Here is a 22330-nt window from a genome sequence, read left to right on the forward strand (position 1 = left end):
GAGTGAGGAGTCACTGTTAGTACTCACCATTGCTTCGTGACACATTAGATAATACTCAGTCATGTTTCAATTAGATATCTCTTCACCACTGTAATTAACTTATGGGCGAAGATAACTTCTAAGTGGAGCTTGTTGCCAGATTTTCTCTGAATGAAACTTCAAATCTGACAATACTGACTTTATTCTATTGGTCTAAATTTGAAATCCATAATTTTAAATTGTTCAAGAAACACCCTTTCCGTTAAAGTAATTTTCAATACGCGGTAATATTTTTGCCTAAAGCATTGCCATTCACTTTACCATTAACAGTAGTGAAAGTTGGAATGAAGAATAGGCTGGTGTCGATGCTGTTTCACACAGTACTTTGACTGATCTGTTCAGTTGCAATGTGGAATTCAGTTGTAGAACTTATACCCTTGAGACAGATTTTGTAGAGCTGAAAGTACAAAATGTATTTTAATACCAAATAATTTTCATGGTGCATAGTAACCATTAATCCTGTTTAAGTGCCAAATTGCCAGTGAATCAAAACATTATGGGTTTCTCCATATTGTGACTTTATTGATTATTTCCTTTATGGGTCATCTAATAGAGTTGCAGATCTCTAACTCTGACTTGGGTGAGTGGAATCCAGTATGGTCCTCCTTGCAGTGTCCAATTTGGTGTATGGTTTTCACTTGCATTGGCAGGTTCTTCATGATTTCTTTAAAGTTTCTGAACAATTACTCAAGGCATCTGAAAGGGGCTTTGCACCAAGCCCATCTGCTGCTGAAACCCTACTTTCTCAACATAACTATTTCAAGGCACTCCTTGTTGGCTGCCCATGTTCTATTGTTTGTGAACTTGAGGTGATCCAAAACTTTGCCCAGACCCTGCTTGCTCATCAGTCTTGCTGACCACTGGCTGCTGATTAAGCTTCACTTCTAAATTGCATCCTTGGTGTTAAAATACATTTGTGGGCTTGACTATCTCCATCCCTGTAACCTCCCAAAGCCCTCAGACGATCAGGAATGGCATCCTGAATGTAATTGCCCCAGCCCTAATGATCAAACCTTCAGCTGCCAAAGTCTTGAGCTCTGGAATTTAAAGTTTATTTATAGTGTCACAGGTAGGCTTACATTAACACTGCAATGAAGTTACTGTGAAAATCCCCTAGTCGTTACAGTCCTGTGCCTGTTTGGGTACACTGAGGGAGAATTTAGCATGGCCAATGCACCTAACCATGTTTTTCAGACTGGAAGGAAACTGGAGCACCTGGAGGAAACCCACACAGACACGGGGAGAGCGTACAGACTCCGCACAGACAGTGACCCAAGCTGGGAATCGAACCCTGGTCCCCTGCGCTTTGAGGCAGCAGCGCTAACCACTGTGCCACCCTCTCCCTGAATATCTCTCTTCCTCTCCTTTTTAAAAACCCTCAAGTCCTGTCTCTCCAAACAGCCCAAGCTGTTCGCCATCTGGTCTAATGTCACTTTATGTAGCTTGGTGTCAAACAATTATGTTAAAGGTGCTATCTAAATACAAGTTCTTAATTAAGACAGATATCTGGACGTTGTGTGGTACAACCTATAAAGGAAGATTTAACTAGAACTAAAACTTTTACGTATAATATGGAGAAACTATATGTTGACGTACCTGTTTGATTCTCCTTTTAATCCAATTGAGACTTAGTTTATGTTGAAGCAAAATTAACCACCCCTTTATTTGTGTTTCACTTTTTGTGCTCACTTCAGTAATTCCAAATCAAAGGTTGAGTAAATTACAAGATATTTAATACAGAAGGCGAGCTAATGATTCTTGAGTTATCTTATTAGATGTAATTCCTAGTTTCATTGAAGACAGTGAACAGGTCCAAAAAAGTTTCTCATGTCTTCAGCTTGAAGTTTGATCATTTTACTCTATAATTGGCTGGAAGTAACACCTATAGTGCAGTAATAGCTTTTCTGTTATAAAAATATACCACTAAAGCGCAGCATTTTTAAAAAATACAATATTAATATTTGTTTAATTTTCTATTGCTGAATTCCTTTTTAAAAATGATCTTTGACAAGTTACTTCCAATCTTGCCTTTCTGAGGCACTCGTGATTCATTTATGGTACATTCTATTTTGATATACCATAGGTCTGCTAAGTTTATTGATGAAAGATTAAACGAGTAAATTGTTTGAAAATTACGATTTTTAAACAGCATTCACAAAATTGAATACCTTTTGGTGTACTTGTCTATTATGGCTCAATTTGGATATTCTTCGTAAAAAGAAAAATAACACCTCATTGTAGGTTAGCAAAATACTGTCCATTTGTGTTCTTTGCATTAGCAATTCTGTCTATTGCTTCTGAAAAGTTTTGTGATCGGTTAATTTCCTTGTGCTAAAAGTCATATGGTGGAACAGTATGATGGATTAATTTGGGATTAGAAAAATTGCATTGACCTCACTATATTAAGTCTGCCCAAAAGATTTTTGAACTTTGAACTATTAGTTATGCCAATTAATCAATAATAGCTAAAATGAAGCATTGTTGACCTTTATTGTGAAATTTTAAAAAAGTACTTGTAATGTTTTTATAGCACTAATACTCTCTTGAAAACTGCCACAGTTGTGCTGTTCAGAACAGAGGTCATGGATAAGCTGTGTTACACTATAATTACACTAGTCATTTAATTTTCAGTAAAATTGCTTATCAGTTTATTTGCACACTTCTGATATTATAACATCAGAGAATCTTCAGGTATCGAGTTGTGCAGTCCTGCATCAGCGGCTGACCTCAGTAAACTTCAGCTATTAATATCATGAAACTTTCATCAGTTTTAAGTTTCTGCTCTTAAATTTTATATTTCTACCCAAAGAAATCCAAGTACTGTTTTCATGGAGTCACCTACTCCAGTTCATCCAATGACCTGGTCCAACAAGGAGAAGGCAACTCACTTGGCAGCTCTCTGAGGCAAAAGCTGAATGTTTGTTTTATACCAAAAAAAACGTTTTCATTAAATGTATATGCATAACATAGAACATTACAGCACAGTACAGGCCCTTCGGCCCTCGATGTTGCGCCGACCAGTGGTACCAATCTAAAGCCCCTCTAATCTACACTATTCCAATATCATCCATACGTTTACACAATAACCACTTGAACGCTCTCAACGTTGACAAGTCCACCACTGCTGCAGGCAGGGCATTCCACGCCCTTACTACTCTCTGAGTAAAGAACCTACCTCTGTCCTATATCTTTCACCCCTCAATTTAAAGCTATGTCCCCTCGTGCTAGCCAACACCATCCGAGGAAAAAGGCTCTCACTATCCACCCTATCTAATCCTCTGATCATCTTGTATGCCTCTATTAAGTCACCTCTTAACCTTCTTCTCTCTAACGAAAACAACCTCAAGCCCCTCAGCCTTTCCTCATACGATTTTCCCACCATACCAGGCAACATCCTGGTAAATCTCCTCTGTACCCTTCCCAACACTTCCACATCTTTCCTATAATACGGCGACCAGAACTGTACGCAATACTCCAAATGTGGCCGCACCAGAGTTTTGTACAGTTGCAGCATGACCTCCTGGCTCCGAAACTCAATCCCTCTACCAATAAAAGCTAACGCACCGTACGCTGCCTTAACAACCCTGTCATCCTGGGTGCCAACTTTCAGGGATCTATGCACATAGACACCCAGATCCCTCTGTTCATCCACACTACCAAGTATCTTACCATTAGCCCAGTACTCTGTATTCCTGTTACTCCTTCCAAAGTGAATCACCTCACACTTTTCCGCATTAAACTCCATTTGCCACCTCTCAGCCCAGCTCTGCAGCTTATCTATGTCCCTTTGTAACCTGCCACTTCCCTCCGCACTGTCTACAACTCCACTGACTTTAGTGTCATACGCAAATTTACTAATCCATCCTTCCACGCCCTCATCCAAGTCATTAATAAAAATGACAAAAATTGAGTTCTTTAAATTATAAGTACTGTGCCAGACCTTCCTTCCCCTTGAAGTCACATTAACATGTTAGAGAGAGAGCTTTATTCAGCAACTGGTTCACACTGTACCTGATCAACTGCTTGACGGAGAGGCACAACATGTACCCTCTCACATGCTCTTAACTTGCACACAGCAAATTTTAAGTAGGGACAAATTAATGAAAATTACACATTCTGGCCAAACCTTTGCTATTAGTGTCTCAATCTTTCAAGAATTCATTTTTCGTTATGTACTCCACTCCCTGGAGAGTCTGTAGCAATCACTCAGAAATCCATCACATTCCTAAGCTGCTGTGTGAAATGAGGATCTGTTAATGGCCAGTGGGAAAATATTAATGATTGTAAATACTGCATCAGAGTTTACCAATGGCTGCTAAACTTTGTACATGGCAGGCTATCATGGGTAAAAGTTTAAATTTTTATTCCATCTGAAGTTGGAACGTTTTGAATAGAAGGACAGTGTCCTTTAGGTCCAAAATGAGCAGACATCCTTTGCTGCCCTGCTGATATTTTTTTTTCCCCCCTATGCACCAGTTCTTGGATGGTGGCTGCTTGGGCAATGCTACTCAATTGTAGAGTGTGCACTTGGACTGCAATTAGACTGTCCAAAATCATTGTACATGGGAGTATTGCAACCATTAGAGAATACTTTATGTTAATGTGTGGTCCCATAGATGAGTGGATCGTGTACTAACCTGCATCGTCCAGTTAACTCATCATGATTTAAACTTGTATGACTGGTTAAAAAAATCTATTGTGTGAAAGATCTATATTCTTTATTACTAGACTGAATCATATTTTTATAATGTGTTCTATTGTTAAAATTTGTGTGTACTGAGGAGATGAGACAGCTACTGTTTTGACAGCTAAATCACCACTAAGTCTGTTCTCATTTAATGAAAAGATAGAGAAAAGGATTTCAGTTTATATAATGCACTTGCATCTTCATATGCACCTAAATGCTTCACTAATAATTAATTATTTCTAAAGTTTAGTTTTTTTTGTGTGAATAAGGTATTACAAAAGAGATCAATAGCCAGATAGTACTGCACTGAAGTATCAGCTTAGATTGTGCTTAGTGCCCCAATGAAGTGCCTATTGAATCCCCAATCTTCAGGGGCAACATTACCATCTCTGAGCCAAGTTGACCATGTTGAAGCTAATAAAGGGTTAAAAATAAAGGCAGCTTCCATCAGCTCTTAGTCTGTTTCTCCAGTATGGTCATATTCAAACAGTAAATCTCCTTTTATAACTCCGATCTGGCTCTTAATTCTAATTCTTTCTCCTTGTCTATGTATTTTTAAAAGTCATTTATGGGCCAGCATTTATTGACCATCCCTAGTTGTCCTTGAGAAACTGGTGATGAACTACTGCCTTGAACTGCTGCAGTCCTTGTGGTGTAGGTATACCTACAGTGCTGTTAGGAAGAGAGTTCCAGGATTTTGACCCACTGACAGGGAAGGAATGGTGTATTTGTAAATTCTCCTGGTGTGTACCTTGTAGATGGGCATGCTTTGTGAAGTTGGGTGATGGGTTACATGCCGTAGGATTCCGAACCTCTGACCTTCTCTTGTAGCCACAGTATTTGTATGGCTAGTCCAATTCAATTTCTGGTCATTGCTAGGCTTGCTCTAATCAGCAGTGTCAGTTTAGAAGACTAAGACAGGGCAGTCTCTGATTTTTAAGTCCCTCTGACATCTTGAGAAATGCACCTTTTGCAGTAGGGCAACCCATTCCTCTAATACTGAGACATTTAAGTGGGAACTTAATTCTTGATTTAACTCGAGAGACTTTCCATTTAAATATTAAAGCATTTGCGAAACAAGCACATTACGAGCTGCTGCTGTGCCAATCCTCCACCAATTATGTTATCTTTTAATATTCCTCTTACTAAATTTAGCATGCATTTTCCTCCCCCCCCCCCCCCCCCTCTCTTCCTCACCTCCGACAGATGTGTATTTCCCAATTTGTATACTGAGTGAACACTATTGTTAAAATCTGTCCATCCAGTTTTTGAGGATGTTAGGTTATTGATCTTCCCCCTGTTTTGAGTGACAAGTCAGTGTGGTAGAATATGCTCACCAGTGGCTTGGTCTAAAGCCAATTACCTGTGCTTTATAACTTTCTGGAGGGTTCTTCCATAATATAGACTTTACCAATTTAACAAGACCCATAGGGTATCATCCAGCAATTTTGATTCCCATCCTGCAGTAATTGGTGTTTGATTTCTCATCACATATGCTTAAAACATAAATTCCAGCAGTTAGTTCTCAAGCTGAATCTTTTGCTTAGATTATAATCTTGTCTATAGTTGACTATATTGTGGGCCAAGTTATTTGATAATTTTCACTTTTTTTGTTTATATTGAGTTAGAATTCTATTAATGAGTATCCTGTTGAAGTTTATCATCAATAGAATTATTCATCTTTTAGACCCTTTTTTGCTGTTTTGGAATTCTCCTGAATGGCAGACAATCTTGTGCTAAGACACACTCAATTATTTGTTAGGAGTAGGCCTATGGCGATTGACACTTGTTATTTTTTGTTTTTCCTTTCCGGTTTGTGGGTGGCACAGAGACAGTGGTTACACTGCTGCCTCAGCACCAGGGACCCTGGTTCAATTCCGGCCTCGGGTCACTGTCTGTGTGGCGTTTGCACGTTCTCCCCATGTCTGCGTGAGTTTCCTCCGGGTGCTCCAGTTTCCTCCCACAGTCCAAAGATACGTGGGTTAGGTTGATTGGCCATGCTAAGTTGACGCTAGTGTCGAGATTAGCGAGGTAAATATGTGGGGTTACAGGAATAGGGCCTGGGTGGGATTGTGGTCGGTGCAGAGTTGGTGGGCCGAATGAGCTCCTTCTGCACTGTAGGGATTATATGATCCGGGTTAGGTTAGGTGGATTAGCCATGCTAAATGTGGGGGGTGATGGGCCTGGGTAAGATGCTCCTTTGGAGAATCGGTGCAGACTTGATAGGCCAAATGGCCTCCTCCTGCACTGTAGGGATTCTATCTGCCAGGCACTTGCTTGTGATCAACATTGGATTTAGCACCTGATGTGTGAGAAATCAAATCCCTAGCACAGTCTAATTTCTGTATGTCTCAAAACTTGCACAAAAGTTCTAGCAATTCAGAGTATTGGTGGGATAAATTTGTTTGTACACCATGATTTAATTCAAATGGTACATAACTCCAGGTGTTCATTCATTAGTTAAGTTTAAGGCCAAAAGAATGCTTGGAATTCATTAACACCCCTATGTAATATTCTGTCTGCGTACATGTTCCTCATGGAATCATGGCACTCATTGAAGAATTCCTCCTTGTGTACCATGTGGGTCTCTCCTGGTACTCTTGGGTACTGTGTAGAAATGCTATTGTCAGAAGTCAACTCATGTACCACTATATTTTAATTCAATTGATTGCATAGTATGCTTGATATGATAGAGAATCTGCAATCCCAACAAAGTTACTTTATTTTGGAAATGTAATTAAGATTTTACCTTTGTCTCTTTTTAGGTTTCGAAGAATTAAATGGTGATGCTGGATCAGAAGACGAGCTTGAATTTGCAGCAAGCCAGGAAACTGAAGATGTAGATTTGATTTCTTCCAGCGCAACTAATGGCAGGAAGCAATTTTTAGACACTAATTTCAATCCCAGGCACACAACAAAAACTATTGCACATAACAGAGTGGGTAGTAAAACAAAGAATTATAATCAAAAGAACAGTATGGACAAAAAGAATGACAAAGTCTTTGAGAATAAATCTAGGGATAGCAGATCAATTGAGAAAAAGGAGGCATTGACATTTCTCAATGGTATTATAACTAGCAGCTCTGGGTACATTACGAATGGATTTTCTGTCAAGAATTCAGCTGACAATGATGGTAGCGGATCTGAAAGTGGTTACACCACACCGAAAAAACGCAAGGGCAGGAGGAATAGCGACAAAGGTGTTGAGAACTTAAATTTGTTTCAAGACAAAATCATGCAGCACGAGGGGAATCCACTCGTCCCAAAATCGGATCTTGAGAATGCCAAACTTGAGGTACCGGAGCAGAAGGCAAATCGTCTAGAAAATGTTAAGCCTAGTGGTAGGTATGAACTTACAACAGTTAGTCCAGCTGGAGCCCGTGGGAAAGTTGGAACTGGTGAAACCCAGCGAAAAAACTCTGATGGGAAACTTACTGGTAAAAAGTATGAAGACCGACCCAAATCAAAGGCAGCATCTGTAACTTCAAAAGAAGACTCTTGGACACTCTTTAAACCGCCTCCAGTCTTTCCAGTGGACAACAGTAGTGCAAAAATTGTTCCCAAGATTAGTTATGCAAGTAAAGTTAAAGAGAACCTCAACAAATCGCCCTCAAATCAGTCACTGGCTGTGGACACTCAGGCACAAGCTTCAGGTCGTTTGTCACAGGTTCCTATGTCTGCTGTGAAAGCTGTCACCTCATCTAGCTTTTCCAATGGTTTGGCTTCAGGAGTGACTGATGGGCATATTGGTGTTTCAGGAGTCCAGACAGTTACTGCTGCTAATACTGTAGTGCCTGCCTCATCTGGGAGTGAGACCTCAGTGTCCCCTGATGGCACAGACCCAGTGGCCGTGGAACAAAGAAAGCAGGGTCTCTTTTTCTACCCTTCAAATATGCAATCTGTGCTTCCTAGCACAACGCAGGTGGAGCTGCCATCACAGTCAACTCAACAAAATCTGGGGGATATTTTCCAGAACCAATGGGGATTATCTTTTATAAATGAGCCAAGTGCTGGACCTGAGTTAGTCACGGCGAGATCTATGGACAACCCACCTCTGGAGGTGACGTTTCAGGCTGAATGTGCTGCCACTTTGGTTTCACAGGGTGCTGAACTGCTGTCATCAGGATCTGAAATTCCTGTGTTTCCAAAGGCTTATGAATTAGACAAACGGACTAGCCCTCAGGTTCTCAGCAGTGTCATGAAGACTGCCACAGTGGCTGTTGGTGTTTCTGCTGAGGGCATGGCCTCGCCTATGGAACCACATGTTAGTGAACTGCAAAAGATGGCTGCTACAAGCCAAAGTGCAATAGTTTTTGTCCCAAAAGACTTTGGGAATGAAACACCACATCACGCCTCTTCTACCAATGCTTTGGTGCCATCAGCCAAAGAACACCCAAGGTACCACAGAGGCTTTGACAGAAAAGACAGCTTTGGGTCATTTGACTTGAAATCTGCTGTTATGTATCACACTAAAGGTAATATTTCAATGGAGCTTGCACAGAAATGAAAATTGGATGTCACAGGGCAGCTGCTTTCTAAGGATCTCATAGCATTGATAATGGATTTTTCCTAATGGATTTCACACACCCTTTCTTAGTATCCAGGGGTTATCCTTATTCAATATGGGTTTCAACTTTTTGGCACGTGGCTAAGAGTTTGCAATGAGATTGGGTTTGACTTCAGTCGAATTGCACATAGAGTTGTCATGGTCCTGGTATAAAATAGGGTAGAAGACACTTTTTCCAATCTTGTAATTGTGGTTTGCTTTGAATTAATTGGGTTTTAGCTCAACTATTGTTAACATTGTTAAACCTAACATATGCACAGGGATTTATATCTATATGAAGTTGGTAGTAGTTGCCTTCGTGAATTCGACTGAGACCTACTAGTCTATTCCAGAGAGCACTTCACTCGGTGTTGTGGGCCTGCAGTTACATAATTACCCAGACTGAGTAAAGATGACAGATTTCCTTCCCTGAAAGACATTAGTGAACCAGATGGTTTTTTTTGACAGTCACCATTTCTGAGATTATGAAACTATCTTTTTATTCCAGATTTTAATTGCCTGAATATAAATTTCCCAGTTATAATGTGATTTGAACTAGTGTCTCTGGATTGCTAGTCCAGTAGCATAACCACTATTTTATCCTACCCTCTTCCACCATTTAAATTCTGGTTTGCTCTGAATTGATTTGGCTTTATCTTTATTTTTTAACATTAAAGCTAATATGTTATGTGTACAAGGGCACGATACAAGTATTTTTCTTCAGGCCTGCTCTTCAGCCTTGATTTGCTTCAAACTTTCAGTAGACCTTCACTTTCATTTTGAAATTAGAGCAGTTACACATCCAGCACTGCAAAAGCGTGGTGTAGATCTATGCTACCTTGAAACAAAGCCGTATGAAACCTATTTTAGAAATGGGTTTCATGAAGTGACAATAGTTTTGTCTGTTCCAAAAATTGTATTCTAAAACATGAGTCTAGAGCAAATATCTGGGAAATTTAGAGGGATTGGATGAAAGACTTTTGTAACTGAATGTGATCTTGCCTGATGAAGATAGTTGTATAAATCTTTCTACTGCAAGATACCTATGGTATGGCACCAGCCATGTATTTTGTTTCTGGCAGCATTCTATTAGTGATCATTGTTCCATTAGTCTAAAGTGCAAACCAGTTTTTGCTGCGTGGGGTCTTCACACTTGAGCCTGATCATGTTCTTCACATTGCGTGGCTGGAAATGAGTGCAGATGAAAAGCAGAATTCCTGGCTAAGGTTTTCATTTTTGCCTTTGTGCCCCCACTCCCTGTGCTTGACCTCAGGACCCTAAGATATAAATATGATGCCATTATAACCCTCCTAGCTGAAGTTTGCAGTTCAGGGAATTAATCTGAATTCACCTTGAGCTGTACTTTGGTACAATGTGAGGTGGTATATTTGCCAAAATAGCATCGTAATATATCGTACTTTGATAAGTTTTGTGCTTGAGACTAAGGGTGTTGGCAACCATGCTTGACAGTCACATGAGACATCACACAAGTTTGGTCAGAAATGGGGTTTAATGTGCCGCTTAAAAGAGGAAAGAGAAGTGGTACGGTATAGGGAGCAAATTCGAGAGCTTGGGGCCCAGATACCTGATGGCACAGCCTTCAATGGCAACATGATTACATTTGGGAACGCTCAGGCCAGAGTGCAGTAATCTGGAGGGACTGTAAGGTTGAAAGAAATTAGAGATATGGAGGGCCAAAGCGATGGAGGAATTTGGAAACGAGGGTAAGAATTTTAAATTCAAGACAGATTGACCAGGGATCAATGTTGTTGTGTGTTAGGACACAGGGAACAGAGTTTTCAATGATCTCAAGTCTGCGCCAAAAGTGGGAGGCCAAACAGAAGTGCATTGAAATAATCTAATCTAAAGGCTAACAAAGCCATGCATGAGCATTTCAGCAACAAATAAACTGGGGTAAGGATGGTGTTAGATGATATGGAGATGGAAATAGGCAGTCTTGGTGGAGATGTGTGTTGGGAAGCTTATTTCAGTCAAATGTAACACCAAGGTTGTGGACAAGATGTCAGTGTCAATGGAACAGTTTTTTGTCAAGGACTGAAGACATGCAGTCTTCCCAGTATTTAATCAGAGGAAATTTCTGCTCATCCATTAATGAATGTTGGACGATCAGACCATTTAGAAACAGGTGAGGGCTCGAGCGGTGGAGGAGAGGTAGAGCCTGATATCAACATGCACATGGAAATTGGCACCATTATTTTGGATGTCACCAAGGGGCAGCATGAAGATTGGTTGGGGGGGGTGGTGTCAAGCATAGATCCTTGGGCGATACCCAGTGGTAAAGTGGGAGCAGGAAGGGAGATTGGTTCTCTAGCTACAACAGGCAAGATAAGAATGAAACGAGACCAATGTAGCCCCACCCAGCTGCTGACCAAGGTGTCAACCATGTTCAAATGTTGGATATAACTCGAGGAAGGAAAGCTCGTCATTGAGGATAGGTTGGGCCTGTATCCACTGGAGTTTAGAAGTTTGAGGTGATCTTATTGAAACATATGAGATGAGATTTTGAGGGGACTTTATATAATGGATGCAGGGAGAATGTTTCCTTTTGAGAGACTAGAACTCTCAAGGGCCTCCCATTTGAGATGTAGATGAGATTTTATTTCTCTCTAGAGGGCTATTGGTCTCTGTAGTCTGGGCATTCTCTTCCCCAGAGAGCAGTGAAGGCAGTTATTGAATATTTTTAAAGCTGAGTTAAATTCTTGATTGACAAGGGAGTCAAAGGGTATGGGAGTAGATAGAAAAATAGAGTTGAAGTCACCATCAGATCAGCCATGATCTTGAGGGGCTGAATGGCCTACTCCTGATCCTAACTCATATCCTTGTGTGTATCATTGTCTCTGTCGGCTCAGTACTACAATGGATAGAAACCTATTTGGAGGGAAACAAATTTCAGCTAAAAGTGGGCGCGGATTTGGGAAGTGACTAAGATGTTTAATTTTGGAGAGGTATGGAACGTTGGAGCTGGTGTGGTAGTTTGCAAATAGTTTTTAGTTTTTCTTTTGGGAGGTTTGACAAATTTAAAGGAGTGTTGTAGTAGGTAATATCGGATCCAGGAAGGGACTCTGAGTGGTCAAATAATTTCATGTGAATAAAGTCTAAGAGCGAGCAGTGGGTCCCATCAAGATGAACTCTGAGAAACTAGAAAAGGATGCAAATTTAGAGTTCTAGCGAGGGGGAAGATGGTGAAGAAAAGCTGCTTGTTTTCTGTGTCTCCCTGCATGCCCTTTGGAAAGTGGGATGTTTCGGTTTAGCCACATTTAAGCGTGAATGACTCAGTTGTTTGCTGATGAGACGTATAGCAAGGAAATAGGGCAGGAAAGAATAATAGTATTTGTCACTGAGGATGAAAAGTCACTTGGTACAAAGGGAAGCAATCAGAGGGGATATTTGGTGGCTAGTACAGAAGAACAATGTTGTGTCAATTGTGGAACAAGATGAGATGCTGAAAGGGGAATTTTCCAGAAGAGAGACCAAGGTGTGATTTATGATGAGGGGTCAAACTACCATTGCAATGGTTTGAGCAGAGTAACAGATGGCAGGTATAGCTGGACTAGGAAGCTTTATTAAGGGGAAGATTGTGTGGGGGGATGAAGTGTTAATTTTTTTTTCTATATATAGGTGTCAGAATTCCTTCCAAACAGATCTTGGTTAGCAGCTTTAATTACCAAATCTTTAAATTGATTGGGTAGACTGCTGTGACCATCCCAGTACTGCAAATGCCAGGATGGTAAGTCCATCTATATATGCCAATTCCAGTTGGCAAATACTAATCCAATCTTGATCTGCCCCTGCTGTTGAGCAACACCAAATTTATGCAGCTTGCATTGGTTATGTTAGATAATTAAAGTTGAGCTCTTCAAAGCCATTGTGTTTGTTGTAATGGAATGCAGTGAGTTCACGTATTAAAATGAGAAAGTGGGGAATAATCCTGAATGGCAATAAATCAAAATGATTTCAAGGGGAAATAAAATTGCAAGTTGCAAATAAAATTATACTCACTGTTACCAGAATAAAATAATTCCAAGTTCAACTCAGTGAAGTCAGTTTTGAGCCATGTGCCCTTAGTGTTTATGGTATTCAAATGAATGGTTTACTGGGTATGGGGAGATGCAAGGGAAGAGAGAAAATCGACTTAATTGGTTCCTGGTCACTAGCTGCACTAACTCTGCTCTTTGTCATTTGACTGTCCCAAGTGAAGAAAAATGTAATAGCAAATGGTCTGCAAAGGGATGATAAACAGCTTTCAAGTGTTAATATCTTGCAGGCAGGGTAACTATTGATTTTGTTGCTGAGGGATTTTTTTTTGAAATTTTATTTCTGCAATAAAATGTTAGCAATGGTAATTTTGATGGAGATTTTAAAATGACCATCCATGGCACCACAAATTGCTCTCCGTTACTAGCATAGTCGCAGGTTGCAATAGAACTGTATTCAGGTATCCTGTGAAAGTGAGTGGGACAAAAAGGGAATGTCTTTATTGGTTGGGGGGGTGGGGGGGTGGTGTCCAACTGCAGCAGAGTGTTTGAATCATTATAAAATGTTAATGGAGTTCGGTTGGTGCAGGTAAAATGCTTTGAGCACCCAGTTCTTCCTCCCCTGTCAGAGGGTGGGGGAGGGGTGGTGGTGGAGGAGGAGAGAGAGAGATGTTAGGATCTTCAATGTATTTTCCCACCTGCCACAGAGCCCCACTTTCAGTCAGGTGCTGTTTAGCTGACATTAGTGATGAGCCTCCTTTTTGGTCCTAGATGCAAACTGGGATTCTCCAAGCTGGGGAACATCAATCTTATCAAATCAGGAAAGAGGGAAGTAAACTAAATTCAAATGACTTTTAACAAGGTATGATTTACATAAACCTTGGCATGGTATTTCATACTAAACATTTTTCCATCGAATGCATAGAAGTATCCCTTGGTAGAATAAATAGAGGTTTTCAACAAGTATAAAGCATCATGCGGAAAGAAACATGTTGCAATTTCCTGAAGAAACATTTCATTTGGAAGCAAGGCTTTGTGCGCAAATTATTTTTTTTGATTGACAAGTGCTTAGTTTGATCGCTTGTGGTCAAAAATTTGAAATGTGAGCATCCTCACGTTAATCCGCATTTCAAGTGCATGTGCTTCTGGTGCCTCCTACAGGCACGACCTTCACATCCTTATTGGTTTTTTTGGTACCCCATAGGGGCTACTTGGTGAGTTTGTTTCAGACAGAGTTGCCTGCATTTTACATCAGTTTAATTTTGAAGAATGGTTAGATTCAGTTTATTTTGAAACCATTTGCTGTCTTGTAGACCGTTTAATTTCCAGCATGTAGTTGAGTAGTGCAGGTGGTAGAATTACTGATTTAAATCTGAAGAATTAGCCGTGCTATCTTAGACTATCCACTTCCAAAGGATGCTAACGAATTGTCATGTATGTTTATTACCTTGTGGGATGAAAAATTGTCACTTTGATTTTGGATTTGTATATTTACAGGAGTGAGACCTTGTCTTAATTGGGCATATCAGTGTAGTAGGACAATACATTGCATGATATATGGCTATGATCAGATCATTACAAAACTACAGATTCCAACTTATCAGCAATACAGGCACTGGAAATCGAGTAATATATCAGAGAGGTGCATAATACTGATTTGTTTTCTGAATTGTTAGAACAGCAAATGTCAGTTAATGCTTTGTTGCAGGAGTTTCTAGAGCCTTCGACAGCCCGATTTATAATTGGGTATCTTTGATTTATTATTGAAATGTGAAACTGTTATGATTATCTTAAAGAAAATGAACCAATTGAAGTCGAGGTTTGATCATAACTTGCATTAAACAGAAAAAAAAACCACAATAATTTTTATGCTGTTTTGAAGATGGTTATTACCTCTTGTGAATAAACCTGAGTTCAGTTTTTAGTTTAAGTTTATTTATTAATGTCACAAGTAGACTTGCATAAACACTGCAGTGAAGTTGCTGTGAAAATCCCCCGAGTCGCCCCACTCCGGCGCCTGTTCAGGTACACTGAGGGAGTATTTAACATGGCCAGTGCATCTAATCATGTCTTTCGGATAGTGGGAGGGAACCCACGCAGACACGGGAAGAACGTGCTGACTCCACACAGTCACCCACTCAGGAATCTAACCCAGGTCCCTGGTGTTGAGACAGCAGTGCTAACCGCTGTGCCACCATGCTGTTGCACACCTGTATGATGTATTCATCCATAAGCTATATTGGAAGCTGTCTGTTCCTCCAATAGTGTTTTTCTATTTTAGGCAGTGGTGTTGGGGTGACTGTAATGTTCAGTGTGAAGCTTTCAACGAAATTTTGCACAGCTAATTTAAACCAAGTAGAGATCTTCATATTCACAGTTGAAGGCTCTTGTCTCTGCATGATTTCTGTAATATGTGAAACCTATCTTTTATCTGCAGTGGTCTTTAACCCAATCCTCTTCTCCCCATGCCCATTTCCCTGCTCCCATCCCATTTCTGGGCACTTTATCTTTCCCCATGTGATGAAACTTATTCTTGAGTTGGCCAGGAACAACTTGTTATCTGACCACCTGTAAAGAGAAAGCAATCAAACTTCTACAATAGAGCTATGTTTGATCCAACTTGGCCTTTCAAGGTCTGCTCAATGTTTTGTAGCAAAGAAATGTAAATAGCAATAATAAATACTTTGAGATTAATTGGAGAGCAGCTGCTAATGTTTCTAAAAGTTGATAGTTTGCTTGTAATTCTTCTGCCTCATATAAAAGCAATAAAATTGCTTTTTTGGCTTTCTGAAGCGCACATTGGAATATTTTAGTATATACCACTTGGTGTTGCTCATTGAGAGTCAGTGATAATGCTTCCACAAGAATGAACTGAGAATTTCACACCCCTACTGAAAGAATTTGAAGATTTTACAAGACTTAATCCCAGAAAATTGTTTTTGGTACATAAATTACTTCTGCTCACCCCATATTCAGCTTCAGAAATAAAAAGCAACTAATAAATGCCAATAATAGGTATAAGAAACAATATACATAAGTTTGCAAGGGATAAGTAAGCAAATGGTAAAGGAAATGTGGGTCTCGGGGATCAATAGAGGCAATAATAGATAAGAAAATGGTGGATTTATTAAATTCTTTGCACAGATTTTCAGTGAAGGAAGAGGGCAAAAGTATCCAAAATATCAAAGGCAGGAAGTTAGTGGATTTAACACATCTTAATACTAAAGATACCATTTAGTTGTGCTTTGTTTTATGAGTACGATGCTTGGGCCATTAGTTGCGAGTGTGCTGCAAAGGTTCATGTGCAAGTAATATGGAGTGTGACGTCTGACAATTGATGGGAAGAATGTGTAATTTGCAAGGTAAAGATGGGAATCCTTTTTTCCTCTGGTTGGTTGCTCAAATCATTCTGGAATATGTTTGTAATGTTTAGCTGTTGACCAGAATTAAGATAATCGTTGTGGAGAAGTAGTCTTAATAGTCCAGAGGCCAGTCAATTTGAAAGATTTGCAGTTTACTGGGCGCTTGTAAATTTCAGGCTGTGGTCTTTGAGCCATTTGGATGAATTGAATTTGTGTATGTGTATCAATAGATTACATCGAAGTAGAGTGCATTGGTGAAAATTTCAAAGATGCTTTTGAATTTTGATGCTTGCAGCAACCAAGAACACCAATACACCTTCCATGCATGCTCCAGAAACTGTGACATTAGTTGAAAACTCTGGAACCAAATACTTCGGAGTTTACCATTTCTCACAGGATCAAGAGAGAGATGGTGTCATTTTCTTACACCCATGTCACTAGTGGTGAAACAGGCATAAATTGCACTGAAATGTTGGGCACTCTTCTTTGAAAGTGGTCCATGTCTAACAAGTTGCCTAACCTTCAAGGCTTTGGGCCCTGAACCTGGTCTTGGAATGGGGCCCACATGCCCCCTACAAGTGTACATTTTCATTCTGTGCCTTTTCCAGGGCGGTCAAGAGAACCTTTGGCATTTGGAGCTCCCTTGCTAGCCCTGTATCAGTGATCTTGTACAGTGGCATAGTGGTTAGCACTGCTGCCTCACAGTGCCAGGAACCTGAATTCGATTCCCAGCTTGGGTCACTGGAGTTCCCCCCTTGTCTGCATGGGTTTCCTCCCACGGTCTGAAAGGCATGCTGGTTAGGTGCATTGGTCATGCTAAATTCTCCCTCAGTGTACCTGAACAGAGTGGCGACTAGAGGATTTTCACAGTAACTTCATTGCAGTATTAATGTAAGCCTACTTGCGACACTGATAAATAAGCTTAAACTTGTAGAGTGCAGCCCCTTGCGAGGGATGGTAGAAACACTAAAGATAGGCTTATCCTGGCTTAATTTTCCAGAGCACTTATGAGTTATGGCAAGAGTGTACTGAAAGGCCAGTGCTATGTTTGTACTCTTAAGCAAATGGGGCAAGTTGATGTGGCAGCACTCTTGGGGACTCATTTGCAAAGGCAGAGAAGGGCTGGCAAATGGTATGTGCTTAATTAGTTATTTTAGTCATGCTTGAAATTGTTTCTCCAGTCTTCACCCAATTGGTTCAGCTCCAAAAATAGTTTTAACTTGGCTCAGAAAAGTTTACTTTTAGAAGTCAAATGCTTCCAATTAAAATTAAGATGTACCAGCTGCATTCAGAACTTGATGTTTTTTAATATCCTTCTGATGTCTTCACTATAAAATCTTAAAACTAATAGTTGGTGTAACTAATTTTGCTAGACATAAGTGTTTTGTAGCCATGGTTGTATTGTCTTAATTTAGTGAAAATTGTATCCCATTAATATTTGGTTGGATAGACAACCAGGACCTCTGCTTTTGATCAATATCCAATCATCCTTGCTGCAAAGCCTGCATTTGTGGTTGCTGGATGGTGACAAGATGGTTCAGCTTATACTAGCTACAGTGGATAGATTGCTGATGGTTACTGTCTTGTGTTCTCAAGGAATATAGCCTCCTGTATGAGGTACCCAAGGGGTCCACATATCCATGGTTCCAACAACTATTGAATTTGCATGGTACCTTTTTTAACTTGGAGAAATATTCCAAAGCGTTGCACAATAGACAGAGAAAACTATTGGCAAAGGACAGAATGTTAGGTGAAGGTGGTGGGTTTACAGAGGGAATGTGGCAGATGAAGACACAGCTACCAATGATGGGGTGAAGGTAGTGGGTATGCACATGGTTTGATGTGAGGGATAGTTGGGCCATAGGACGTTGGAGACGGTGGGGCCAGAGTCGCTTGGGTTAGGATTTTTTGAAGTGTATGGATAAACAGGCCAATGTTGTCTGAAGGCAGGAGTGATGAGTGAGTTTAGTGGGTTAGGATATGGGCACTTTTAGTACAACTTTATGGGCTTATTGTACACATTGTTAATAATTGGACATTACATTGTGTAGATCACTGGTTCCCAACCTTTTATATGGTGTACATCTATACTCTAATAAATGTTTGAAGTACACCTATTTTCTCATCTTCTTCCCTTACTGGGAACTTTGTTTTTATTCTCTGTCCTCCTGCCTGTTTTTTTTTTAACCTCTCCCAGTTTCTTTGTTTTCCCAGGGTTTTTGCACCCTTTTTGAGTTTTTGCTTTTTGTGCAGGTGCATGGGATCTTTGTCTTCTGTTCCAAATCCTGTTGGTCATACGCATGGGCCTGACCAACATTAAAAAATCTAAACCACGCAAATGCACCTCTTTCCCAGCCGGCACGTGGGTGGGAGGCCCAAGATTCGTCAGGTCTTAGAGCTGCCAACCACAGAGCGGAAGCCATTGTGTAAATTTTGAATAATTTTAAAATCTTTTTTCATGGCACACTTTGGCAGTCTTCGCGGCCCACAAGTTGGGTCCCGATAGGCAGATCTCTTTTTCATGTCACTGTGCTGAGGCTCAATCTACTGCTGCATCTGACATCATCTGTTAGCTCAGTACAAACCTAAAAATAAACCAAGAATCTTTCTTCTGTTTACTTAGTTATATGCCAAACAATGCATATAACACTAAAGCACCACAGCTCTCTGACCAAGCAGCTAATGCCCTTTACGTTTTTGAAGAGGTTCTACATATGTATTCCTCGTGGACATTTTCTTGCCATTGTATTTCATTTCTGAACAGGGTAGCTGTTGAACAGCTGAATTTGACCACTAATGTCCTTATGATCTAAATATGCAAGCTATTCCTGAAAATTGGTCTAAGTAGTTTTAATACTGTGTGCTAAATGATGCATATTCTGTTTGAATGTGGATCATTTGACAGGTCTAGACATTGGTTTGGAAGATTTGGTCTTTTATATACAAGAAAATATCACTACATTTTTCTTTTTCACTTCCCTGAAAATACTAACTACTTGCTGAGATGTTTCACTTTGGGTGCCCACAGCCAAATAGCAATTGTGACCCTTTACAATGAGTTGCTGCAGACAGTTTGGTCAGACGGTATCATAATCTGCGTGCGTAATTCTGTCTTGGATCACTAGTAAATAAGAGCATAAAAGCAAAATACTGCGGATGCTGGAATCTGAAACAAAAAAGGAAAATGCAGGAAAATCTCAGCAGCACTGGCAACATGGCCCAGTGGTTAGCACTGCTGCCCCTCAGCGCCAGGGACCCAGGTTTGATTCCTGGCTTCGGTCACTGTCTGTCTGTGTGGAGTTTGCACGTTCTCCCCATGCCTGCATGGGTTTTCTCCCAGGTGCTCCGGTTTCCTCCCACAGTCTGAAAGACATGTTGGTTAGGTGCATTGACCCGAACAGGTGCTAGAATGTGGCGACTAGGGGAATTTCACAGTAACTTCATTGCATTAATGTAAGCCTTACTTGTGACTAATAAATAAACTTTAACTTTTTTTTTTAAAAACCTGTGGAGAGGGAATAGAGCCAACGTTTCGAGTCTGGGTGACCCTTTGGCTATGACAAAGGGCCATCCAGACTCAAAACATTGGCTCTATTCTCTCTCCACCAATGCTGCCAGACCTGCTGACATTTTCCAGCATTTCCCCTGTGTGAGAGTAAATAGGAGCAGACTTGTGGCATATTGTTCCCCTCTTTAACATAGGACAAGTGCAACACCCTTTTGGTCATCCTAGCTTAAATTGGCTAACTTGAAGACCAAGCCTCAAGCATGAGTCTTTCATGGTTCAGCAACTCTTGGCTAAACTACATAAAATATATGTGGAAATTGCATTCAATGGGATATTTAAAGTAACCAGATCAGTTGAACTTCGCTGTTCTCACTTGCCATTCAGCAGATCCAATTAAATTTCAAAAGTTACTATACATACTTTTGAAACAGAAATCCGAATGCCTCTTAGTAGCTTTGTTTAATAGAATTGCTGCAAGGTCAGTAATAGAATACAGGAAGCTACAAAAATCCAGTATGTAATCTGTTTTTACTATTTTAGGATCAACATTTTAAAGACATTGCAATGTGGGAGAGAAGTCTTCCAATTAAAAACATTTTAGTCATTCTAAAATATCACGAGGTACTTTTTAAAAGACTATTTTCCAGGGAAATTTAAGAATCTCCTTAAATTAGCTTTTAGCTTGCTAGCTTAATACAGCAATCCATATGTCATAGTATTTCTTATGCATTTTTTAAAATTTCAGAATTAACAGCTGCCTTTCATTTGGCAACAAGTATAGCACAAACCTGGGTTTTGGCTTTTTGTCAAATCTAAATTTCATATGTACTACTTTCATGGTTCAAAGGGAAATTATAAAACTCAATTGTTGGGTAACAATGAGAAAATCAAAGTATCTAAAGAGAAAGGGGAGTTTAGGGCAGTATTTTGTCTAAATTACCCTTTATTCTGTGCAAAAGCTTTAAACTGCCAAGAATTTTCTATTTTCCAAGAGCTCCTTATCACTGAAGTGTTGAAGTTGCTTAAAGCAACAGAGGGAAGCTCAACTTCAATCTCCTTCAGTGCAAGAAAATTGGCCTTTAATATGTAAAGTGTCCAACTTGTGCACATCAGTGACATGCTTGTAATTTTGCAGATTTATTTTGATTTGTCTCCATTGTGTGGATCTTTGCCCCAACTCCTATTTGCGAAGCCACTTTTTAGCAGTCAGCTAAAGCTACCATGCAGCTTTAGGGCGGCATGGTAGCACAGTGGTTAGCACTGCTGCTTCACAGCTCCAGGGATCTGGGTTCGATTCCCGGCTTGGGTCACTGTCTGTGTGGAGTTTGCACATTCTCCTCGTGTCTGCGTGGGTTTCCTCCGGGTGCTCCAGTTTCCTCCCACAGTCCAAAGATGTGCGGGTTAGGTTGATTGGCCATGCTGAAATTGCCCTTGGTGTCCTGGGATGAATAGTTTAGAGGGATTAGTGGGTAAATATGTAGGGATATGGTGATAGGGCCTGGGTGGGATTGTGGTCGGTACAGACTCGATGGGCCGAATGGCCTCTTTCTATGCTGTAGGGTTTCTAAGATTCTAAGCTCCATTGATCCTGCAATTTCTATTGTTTTAAGAGTCAGTGTTCTTTCAGTGAGCAACTTTCTCTGAATTGCTTCGTTCTGGAGTCTCAGACTTTTTTATTTTACTGTCCTGTGAGTCTCCTTATGGCCACCTTCCTTAATTGGTACAAAAATCTAAGGGTTGTTGTCTTAATCTAAAAATTAAGAAGACAACTCTGGAAAGAAAGCTTGTCTTGCCTGCAATTGTGGCCTCATTGGCTCTAATGCTGGGTTTCAGAACCCCAAGAACAAATCCAGCTGAATTTGTCTGGTATGTCCAAAGATGATTATAGGTGGGTGAAATTGGTCCGATGAATTGGAGTCAGGGTGACGTTATGCAGTTAATCTATACAAACATTTACATCTGCTTTTATAGTTTTGTGCTTCTATTTGTAAACAGTTTACGTTTACTGGATTATCTTTACAACTATATTTGATGTAAAAGCAGTCTTGTTATCTATCTTTTTGCAATTCTTCATGATGGAGGATAAAGTATTCCCCTAGCCTTTCCTTTTTAAGGAATTGAAGTTTGGTATAATTCCAGTGCAGTAGTTAGTAATTTTAAATCCAATATTCACTACTTAATGACTGTGCTTCT

At 40.1% G+C, this 22330-nt stretch overlaps 1 protein-coding gene across 1 annotated transcript in view; it reads left to right on the plus strand.

Moving 5' to 3' along the window:
- The window catches only part of nufip2 (nuclear FMR1 interacting protein 2), a 33069-nt gene that overhangs the window by 2667 nt on the left and 8072 nt on the right, over positions 1 to 22330 (plus strand). The window contains exon 2 of the mRNA XM_078224837.1: positions 7492 to 9201. Coding sequence (XP_078080963.1) covers positions 7492 to 9201 — 1710 coding nt within the window. The remainder of the gene's footprint in view (positions 1 to 7491; positions 9202 to 22330) is intronic.

The sequence above is a fragment of the Mustelus asterias genome, chromosome 12, assembly GCF_964213995.1.
Source record: "Mustelus asterias chromosome 12, sMusAst1.hap1.1, whole genome shotgun sequence".
Taxonomy (NCBI): Eukaryota; Metazoa; Chordata; class Chondrichthyes; order Carcharhiniformes; family Triakidae; genus Mustelus; species Mustelus asterias.